At 38.2% G+C, this 10,458-nt stretch overlaps 1 protein-coding gene across 1 annotated transcript in view; it reads right to left on the bottom strand.

The window, feature by feature from the left end:
• Window positions 1-339: 339 nt before the first annotated feature.
• The window catches only part of RFX6 (regulatory factor X6), a 57,590-nt gene continuing 47,471 nt past the window's right edge, over window positions 340-10,458 (bottom strand). Inside the window, exons 14-19 of the mRNA XM_032862551.1 lie at window positions 9,598-9,715; window positions 7,486-7,608; window positions 6,612-6,818; window positions 4,933-5,445; window positions 3,876-4,088; window positions 340-515 (exon numbers count right to left, since the gene is read on the bottom strand). Of these exons, the coding sequence (XP_032718442.1) occupies window positions 340-515; window positions 3,876-4,088; window positions 4,933-5,445; window positions 6,612-6,818; window positions 7,486-7,608; window positions 9,598-9,715 (1,350 nt within the window). The remainder of the gene's footprint in view (window positions 516-3,875; window positions 4,089-4,932; window positions 5,446-6,611; window positions 6,819-7,485; window positions 7,609-9,597; window positions 9,716-10,458) is intronic.

Raw genomic sequence — 10,458 nt, 5'->3', positions numbered from 1 at the left:
CCAAAGATGAAAGAGCACATAGATTTTCAATAAATTAGGAAGCAAAATATTAAATCTTCATAGCTGAAATGTTTGCATCTTCAAAGCTCCACTGGTTCCAATGATAATGTTTGAAACTATAATTAATAATGAGATCACATTTTAAACCATTTGTGTGCAAGGCAAAGTCTGCAAATATCTCCACTCATTAAGGAGTTCTCCATAATTTTGTATCAGTGACTTGAAAAACAATGTCCTGTCACTGTATATTCCATTTTCTTTACCATGATGGCAATCTGAGTGAATAATATTTGAGCAGTAGAGATTTTTGGTTTCATTCCCCACCCAACATTGTTGGTTTTAAGTGCCTCCGGCTGCTGTTCCCATGAACACAGTATTGATGGGTGGTAAAGAAGACACCATTTCTCTACCATTCCTTCCATGGGAATCCAGGGTCTCTTGAGCTGGATACTGATTGGAAGTTCCATACATACACTGAGATGAGGAGGAAGGAATTGGTGTTTGCAAGCTGGATGCTGTAAGGAAAAATATAATCAGCAATTGAATATTGACTACAAAAAATTTTTGATATTGTTTCTTTGCAAGTGCCATTCACTCTAAGAATCTGTATTTATTTTTGCATTGATCACACATATCTATGCTATTTTCCCAGAAATTGTTTTTTTCTTCTGCACAGTTCACAAAGGAAACTCAATTTCAAACTTAAATTGAGACAACCTTATCACCCAAATAGATCCCAAATCTACCTCCTCTTTCCATCCACACTTCTTCTATTGTTCAAACCACCATCTTCACCGATTTCTCACACCATACACAAAAACAGACTCAAAATTGATGAAAGACCTAATGTGAGAAAGGAATCCATCAAAATCCCAGAGAACAGAGGCAGCAACCTCTGTGACCTTGGAAGCAGTAACTTATTGCTAGACATGTCTCCAAAGACAAGGGAAACAAAAGCAAAAACGAACTATTGGGACTTTATCAAGATGAAAAACTTTTCAAGAGCAAAGGAAACAGTCCACAAAACTAAAAGACAATCTATAGAATGGGAGAAGATATTTGTAAATGTCTTATCAGATGAAGGGCTAATATCCAAAATCTATAAATAACTTATCAAACTCAACATCCAGATAATCCAGTCAAGAAATGGGCAGAAAGGGGCGCCTGGGTGGCTCAGTGGGTTAAAGCCTCTGCCTTCAGATCAGGTCATGGTCTCAGGGTCCTGGGATCGAGCCCCGAATCAGGCTCTCTGTTCAGCAGGGAGCCTGCTTCCTCCTTCTCTCTCTGCCTACCTCTCTGCTTACTTGTGATCTCTCTCTCTCTCTCTGTCAAATAAATAAATAAAATATTAATTTTTTTAAAGAAATGGGCAGAAGACATGAACATACATTCCTCCAAAAAAGACATACAAATAGCCAACAGACACATGAAACAATGCTTAACATCGCTTGGCATCAGGGAAATACAAATCAAAGCAACAATGAGATACCACTTCACACCAATCAGAATTAACTGCTAAAATTAACAACTTGGGAAAAAACAGATGTTGACAAGGATGTGGAGAAAGAGGATCTTTCTTACACTGTTGGTGGGAATGCAAGCTTGTACAGTCACTTTGGAAAACAAAATGGAAGCTCCTCAAAAAGTTAAAAATAGGGCTACCCTATGACCCAGCAATTGCACTATTAGGTATTTATCCAAAGGATAAAAACATAGTGATTTGAAGGGGCACCTGCACTCCAATGTTAATAGCAGCATTGTCCACAATAACCAAAATATGGAAAGAGCCCAGATGTCCATTGACAGATGAATGGATAAAGAGTATGTGGTCTACCCATGACCCAGCAATTGCACTACTCGTCTCTGTCCGCTGATTTATTTTACTCTGTTTTCTTTCACTATGCTCAAAACACACTGGCCTTCTTTCTGCCCACTGAATTTTCCTCATTCTCCTTCCAGAGACTATGCACTTATTACTTCTTCTGCCTAGAACTCCACCATCAGGTCTTCATGTCAATGCTTCCTCATTACTCAGCTTTCAACTCCAATGTCTCTGCTTCAGGATTCTTTTCACAACTATGTTACCAAAAGCAGTTTCTCCATAACTATTTGTCATTTTACCCTATTTAACTGACTTCAGAGTATCCATCATTATCTTTTTAATGCATTTTTCTACGTATCTACTGTCTTATCTCTCCTTACTAGAATGTAAACTTCTTATAGAAAGAACTCCATCCCAATCACCGCTATAAACTCATGTCTATAATGAAGTTTGGTACATAGTAGTAGATTCTCAAGAATTTGACCAACTTGCTCCCTGACACTACATTTCCTTCATGTGTGGTTGCTGGCTTCTCGTTGCTGTTTATCTCATTTTTCTAACTACCTGTTCTGTCCCTGAAAACCAGTGTTTATAACTAAGGAAACAGACAGTGGGTCCTAACTTCCCTTGCACTCCTTACCTCTTACTCTAGTCCCTCTTTTCACTCAGAAGCCCTCTTTGCTATTTACCTGTAAGCCATCTCTGACAACTAAAGCTTAGAATCCATCCTACACCCAAGCTATGTTCCAGCAAAGCTTCCACTATCTCTACGAGTAAACAGAACTAATAGTAACAATAGCAACACAGTACGTTTTAGTCTCATGGTGAGGAAACTTCCTGAAGTGGAATTTTCTGCTTCATTAGAGTAACCTAGAAGCAATGACCATCTGCAGATAGCATGAGATGAGCTGCTAAACTCTGCTCAGGGAGCATCTGTGATGGTCACGGAAAAGGAAGAAGTGCTTCCTATTGAGTTATTGGAAAAGCACACTGAAAGGGGAGAGATGGAATTTATCTCATCTTCCCTTATGCTTCAGTTGGGTGTCAATGCTCTTGACTTATGCTAGCTTGAAATCTATTCCACTGGAAGATTTCAACCATTGCATATAAGCATTAACACTCTGCCTCGATACTTACATGCAACTATACTTGTGCTACGGGAAACTAAATCTATCCATATATATATTTATATATATATAATATATATTAAATATATATAAATATATTTATAAATATAATATATATATAAATATATATAATATATTTATAAATATATATTATATGTATTTATATTATAACTAAATCTATCCATATATATATATATATATCCACATATATATTTTACCCCTTTTTTTCAACGCACTGATGTATGGAGTTCCTACTCTGTGGCAGACACTTGGCGGGTACTGCTGATGCATCTAGTATGTCACAGAGTTTTCACAAGGAGAGCAACCTGGTTGCAAGAAGATGCTAGGGGACTTCATGGCAAACACACAGTTTTGCTCATTTTTACTTAAACTGTATGTAGCAGAACAATACAAATAACAACATTTTTCTACAGAGCTGTCTAATCCCATTTTACATTTAATTGAGAAAATGACAGTAACCTTTATCACAAATCACTACTGTTTTAAACCTGGAATGGCTTTTGGGGTACTGCTGGTGATTATGGGGTCCAAAGACACCTCTTGGCACTGCCCTTGGGTCCAACAGTGAACAAGAGAGAGTGAGAAAAAGACATCATTCCTGCCCTTGTAAAACTTAAATTCTTTCAAACTGCATCTGATGGATTAGATTTATTTTTTGCAAACGTAAGAGGTGTCAGCTTTTGAAAGAATAACAGATTTAGCACTAGGCTGTGCAGTGACATGTATACTGGGAACTGGGAAGACTGTTACTAATACAAAAATAAGACTTCAGATCCAAAGTGATAGGTCACCCGTGGGAACATGAGGGCCCGGTTCACCTCAACAGTCACCCTCCAAAGTAAAACTACATACCTGAGGTTCACAGCTTTTTAAAAATGTTTTCAGGAACTACTAAAATAATTTACCTACTACTGGAGTTCGACAGGCAGCTGAAGGTGATGTGTCTGCATAAAATGAGCTGGTCTGCTTTCTACTACTGTCATCTAAAATGTTAAGTGGATCGTGGATGTCACTGTAGGGAGGCAGTGAGCGAACACTGCTGATGACGGAAACATGCTGATTCACCATCGATCCAAGTCTATGAGGCTCTGGGTAGTTTATGTTGCTTCCATAGTATCCTATAACAGAAAACGTCAAGAATGTACTCTTCACTTACTACAGAGAATATTCCAAGAAGGAAAAAAGGGACAAGATAATAGAATAGAACCCTAAAGATACCATGGTATTACATTCACATCTCCATTTACTATAGAGTTGGATCCGTGCTTGTATATGGATATGGTTCACTATGCTGGTTTTTTTCTTTTTAAAAATACAAAGGAGTTATCCTATTGTTAATTTTCAGATATAAGACTACACCTCTTTCATATATTTTCCTCTTCTAAATTAACAGGATCTTTCTATAAACAAAGAATGCATGACTAACCTCTCACAAAGACTACACTACTTGTCAAATACCAATTTTATCCACAGATTTAGGTTTCTAGAAGAAGGACTGGCCTACACTTAAGAGAGGGGACACTGAGCCTTCTTTGGGGGCTGAGGAAGTCTACAGATCTTTCCAACTCTCTAAACTTTAAGTGTTTCATCAGATTAACAGGGGCATTGTTTGGGTCCTAAGTTGTAAGATCTGCTGCTAATTCTCCCGAAGAAACATTATTCACTAGAAATATTTTCAAGGGACAAAACATTCTTCTCTTGGACTTATTAAGGGAGATCTCAAATAGTTTGACATAGTTCTTTTTCATCATTTGTGGCATTTAGAAGGGCAAATTTAAGAAACCACAGGAATTAGGGACATGTTTATATGTGGAAGAAATAAGCTCCACATGTCTAAGATTCCATGAGCTTTAGAAACTTCACATGGGATGACATGCTGCTCAGCAGACGTGGAGCTCAATGTCTGATTTTTGCCTTCTTGCCATCTCAAAACCCAGAAAGATTCTTTAAAAATTTCAATACCATTAGGTGAACTAGGAGGCAATGTTGTTCCTTGACAGCTGGCAGCCCCTGTGTTGCTCAGGAAATTGAAGCTTCCTGTGTTTAAAAACTGCATACTGTGTGTATCTTGGCTGTGTGAGGATGGTCCATAGCTGGAAGGTGGTCGAGAATTATATGGAGACCCAGCACAGCTGCCACTGAAGAAGTCTCTAGAAAGCTGCTGTTCACTCCAGGCCATACATCGACCATGCTCAGGACGATGAGGGTAGAGTGCTGATGGGGGGTGAGGCTGTGCCCTAAACACAGTCTGATAGTTAGAGTTGGTCCCATAAAAGTCATGGTTGGCTTGAGGGTGGGTAGAATAAATGGACTCGGGGAATGTTGAGCAGTGTGATGTGGCTGACAGGACGGGGCTCACACTTGGAGGTCTCCCCGCCATTGGCCCCTGGTTAATGACACTTCCTCGGCTTGCCATGGCTGGAGAAATGGGTGGTGTCATCAGATGACTGGTACTCTGGGAAAGCTCCATTTGACCTGGAAACAAATTCACAGAGCATTCACCAGTGGCATATTAAAATAAATGGGCACACATCTTTAAAAATTATCCAAAAGATGTATTAATATATATATTTTTCCAATTTGGTTCATTCCCACTCTCTAAAAATAACAGAACTGGGGAACACTAAAAACCTGGGTTTAAAAGATACCATCATAAACAATGAATTTTGAAACACTGAAAAAAAAATAAATAAAAGATACCATCACAATAAATAAATAAATAAATAAATAACACCATTGCAATATATGTATATTTCACAACATGAAGACGTTTAGTGTTAGTAACTGTGGAAAAAAGTCCAGCATGGCTTTGTGCTTCCATGGGTACGAAGATAGTTACAGCTCAAGCTTGGGAAGGTCGAGGGATCTTCACATTTCTTCATAATTAAAAACCAAGCTGAATGCTAAATGGTTGATTTTTAGGGTAAAAGGAAAAGGCAGTAATGTCAAAACAACCACAGCTTCAAAGCAGATGATTCAAAACATCATGCAAACACTACTGACGAACAATGAGTTATGAATGCCACCTACTCCCTGGCTGTCTGATTTTCCACTGGTGGGACTGGGCCCCTGAACTAAAAAGCCCTTCCAGGTTTAAAATTCTGTGTGTCCAATGAAGTTATACCTATGAATTTCAGAAAAGATGTAAGGCAAGAAACAGACTTAAAATAGTATCTAGTAATGAGTTCAAGCCAAGCCACTAAGCATTCAGATGTACACAAAGGGAGCTCTAGACCAAAGAGGAAAATTATTGTAATGGTTATCCTAAAATGGCCATATCTACTTTTTAGTGGAGGAGACATAAACTCAAAAATAAATATGAAGACCATTTTTTTGACTTTCAAAGCATCTTCAAGATTTTATATATAACAAATCTAATTTTTTCTTCTACTAAATGAAAATAACTAAGTATTTCCAGCATAGCTAAGTGAGCACATCACAGTGTGGTATCTATGTTCATAATGGTATTGATAAAAGTGTGAATGACAAATGCTGAAAAAGTCACAAAAATATAAAGCTTTAAGAAAAGTTAAGACAAGCCTTTTTTAATCCTTGGAATGGCTGGATGTTACCAAGTTTGAAGAAAACAAAGGAACAGCCTCATGAGAGATGGCGTGAAGCTTCAGTGTCCCATAGTGTACCTGGGAGTGGCATGGTGTCTGTAGTCCCAGCAGGGAATGGGGGAAGAGCAGAGGGTAAGCCTCCAGGATGGCTGGATGACAGAGGAAGATAGGCTGTTTCCACATGGCTTTCATTCTTCACGGTGTCACTGGAAACAGTGCTCCCTTTATTCCGATTGGCCAGAAAGCATGAACTTGGAGAAGCAGTGAAGGCAGCTTTACTTGCATCTGGAAAGATTTTTTTAATGGAAAATCTAACATCATTCCCATATTCCTAATAAAGGAGCCCAAGAAAAGGGAACTGAAAAGGTTTTAGGGTTATGTCATAAATCTGGAAACTCCAGAAGATATCTTCCATGGGAACCAAGGCTGGCAGATCTTGGGTTGTGGCAGTGGTGCTGGGGTTTTGTGGTCATTGTAATCTGTACCTTTGTGAGTGTGAGGTGTGTTCTGAGGGGACACTAAGGAATCCACTCTGGAGTGGACAGTCTTCAAAGTGCAAGTCATCACATCCCAAATAGACATGTTCTCTTCCTTCTCCAAATTCCTATAGAACTTATATCTATGCCATTTATAAGGTGGTATACCACAGGTGTTGTCTCAAATTACGGTTATTTTTTATTATAATCACCTCACCACCTTCATTTAAATTCTCACAAGAACATCCATTTACTATCCTCCAGAACTTCCAGTAAAATCCCTGACTACTCTATGTGTAAATAGTGGAGAGAAAAAAATAGTGTTTCAATTAGTGTTACCATCCTGTGTTACTTGTGACATGCTTGGGAAAAGAAACCTCTGAGGTGTTTACAGACCCACAACACATGTACTTATAAACTCTTGAATTTAGGTTTAAAGAAAGAAACATGCAAAGCAAGATATACTTTTAAATTACCTGAATTCTTCATATACTTGTCCAGTAAATTCTGTAACTCCTGCTCTTTGTCATTATTGAACTGGGTCTCCATGGCAAGGAGAATGTATTCATCAAGAAGCATTCGGATCAAATGGAAAGAACCTTGTTTGTGGATGGGAATGGGAAGAGGGCAATGTCAGATGAAAAGAGGGAGAGAAGGAGAAGGAAAGAGAGAGAGAGGTCGAGTTATCTTTGTGACCATCTCACAACACTTTACAAGGAGCAACTGAAATCAACAAATACTTGTTGGACTTTAAATGACCTGCTAAGACCAACATGCTTAACTTGAGTCTCTAATCTTTCTGTGTACTGCCTGCCCAGCTTACTGTGTGTACTGTCCTGCCAGCTCTTTGGCCACTAATTACATCAAAGGAAAATACGGATGAAAGTGAGACATGCTTTATGCTTTAAGAGGGCACACACTGGAGTGTGATAAGCTTTAGCCTGGGGAGAATGAGCTCTACTCTGCTCTATTTCTGTTTACTTTGTACTAAATAATTAGACAATGACCACTAGGGTCTGAAAAAAAGTACCAAGTAAGATGTCTTTCTAGCCTGAAACAAAGTTCTCCTTCGTTTGGACAAAAGCAAAAGAGTCATTTTCATTTGGAAGTTGTCCTGGAAAACCTTAAACTTCTTTGAACTATTCCACAGGCTTCCCAGCAAAAGGCTGGTTTCATCATAAAGTCACGCTTCAATGTTGTATATTTTAAGGAACCTTACATATAAGCAAGAGATTTCAAATAAAAGGCTCAAGACATTTTGTTCATCCCTCAGTGCAAGTTAACTGATTTTATCTAATTCCACTGAGAATTAAATAAAAACAACCTAGTTAATTATAACCTATTTATAATATGAAGATTTCTCGAAAAGCAACTACTCAATGCAGAAGTGCTGCCCACGAGCTAGCATTATGGCTGCAAAACTCAGAGTCCCAGAAATTTTAGGAAAACGAAGATTTTCAGTTTTTGAAAAAGCTAACTTGACTCAATTTGTTTCATAAGTCAAATTGATCAGGAAAGATGTTTCAGAAACATATGAGAGCATGTCTTCTCAGCTGCTCTTTGATTCTTGGAGTGCACCTATGGGGTTCCTGGAAAAGATGAAAAATTTGCCATACTGCAATGAATAGTGTCTTTGGAAAATAATGTACTAATTATTGTTTACTTGCTTGTTTAACAACAAAAAGGTACTGATGGGATGTAATGATAATAGCTGCTATTCATTAAGTGTTCAACGGGTACTAGACTCTGCTTTTTTCATGAATATCATCTCACTAAAATGCCCATACAGCCCAGTAAGAGGAATATTCATCCTCCCTTTTTTTAAGGGCTTCAAGTACTTATTTAAAATCTAGTTAGTTAGGATACAGTGTAATATTGGTTTTCAGAGTAGAATTCAGTGATTCATCACTTACATATAACACCTAATATTCAACACATGGTGCCCTCCATAGTACCCATCCCCCGTATAGCCCATCCTCACCCACCTCACTCCCCCCAGCAACCCTCAGTTGCTTTATAGTTAAGAACACTCCATAGTTAAGAGTCTCTTATGGTTTGCTTCACTCTCTCTGTTTTTCTTCTTTCCCCTATGTTCACCTGTTTTAGTTCTTAAATTCCACACATGAGTGAAATCATGATATCTGTCTTTCTCTGACTGACATTTCACTCAGCATAATACACTCTAGCTCCATCCACATTGTAGCAAATGGCAAAATTTCATTCTTTTTTATGGCTGAGCAATATTCCATTGTATACAGACCACGTCTTCTCCATCCATGCATCAGTCAATAGACATTCAGCCTCTTTCCATAGTTGGGCTCTTGTTGGTAATGCTGCTATAAATATTCATCCCCTTTACAGTGAGCAGAGGCAGCTTGGGTTAAAACCAAGCCAGAGAGAAGCAGTGTTAGGATTTAACTGCTTGTGGTCTGACTCCACAAGCCAGGGTCGTTACTACCATTGTCTATTGGCTCAATAATCAGATCTGAGAAGTGACAGTGCCCCATGTTTAAAAACCAACAGGAACTATGACTGGAGAGTGAATGATGTGTTCAGGGAGGAAGAGCTTTATAAAGGACATGAGATACCAAAACTGGATGCATTGTTCAAGGTGAGGTTATGCATTACTCGAGCACCAAAAAAGCTCCACTTAAGCAGGAAGTCTTGAGCCCTCTTCTTTAACGATCTTCCATTTTGTTTGCTGGTCTACAAGTAAAGGAACAAAACGAAACTGTAAAATCCGCCATCTCGTTACTATATGCGTCCTACGTAAAATCAAGAGGTTGAGAAGCTGTCTGACAAATGGACAGATGGCATGACATGCAATTTATTTTATCAGATATAATGACCTGTCCAGGGATTTTAATGTTTGTCTGCCTTTGTTGTCATTTTTAAGGCTAATAGATCTTTATTCCGTATGGTTTTGTTACCTAACAGAATTGGACAACAAAATAAAATAATTCACAAGGTATTTTTGTGAATAAAAAATATTTTGTCTCATTTTCCTTTGACAGAACTTCAAAAAAGAACAGAAGGTGAAGTGTCAAAGAGGGTTATATATTTCTGTAAATGATTAACTCTAACTTCGCTGCTCCTGAATGATAATCTGTTTTCTTCCAGGAGAGAAAAAAAAAAAAAAGTCCCTACTCTACAACTAGTTTCCTTGACAGGACATGGCTAACACCAACTAGTGATGGATCTATTTGCTCTTACTGCCTTGTTTCATGATGGATGACTTGCACGTTCTCAGAAAGAGTTGAAAAAACATAGAAAACACAAAATACTGCGCTCCCAGAATTAAAAAATGGAAACACTTCAAACCACACTTTCTGTCAGCATTTATGAAAATTTACTTTTTCGAAAAGGGCCAAATCTTCCCAGTGTTTGTCTTTCACTATTGATGTTACTCCGCTGTTAATTTTATGGACTGACAGAGAAGGCATAATGCC

Source organism: Lontra canadensis, unplaced genomic scaffold (genome assembly GCF_010015895.1).
Source record: "Lontra canadensis isolate GAN:19392208 unplaced genomic scaffold, GSC_riverotter_1.0 scaffold23, whole genome shotgun sequence".
Taxonomy (NCBI): Eukaryota; Metazoa; Chordata; class Mammalia; order Carnivora; family Mustelidae; genus Lontra; species Lontra canadensis.
This window is presented reverse-complemented; position numbering and strand designations above follow the sequence as displayed.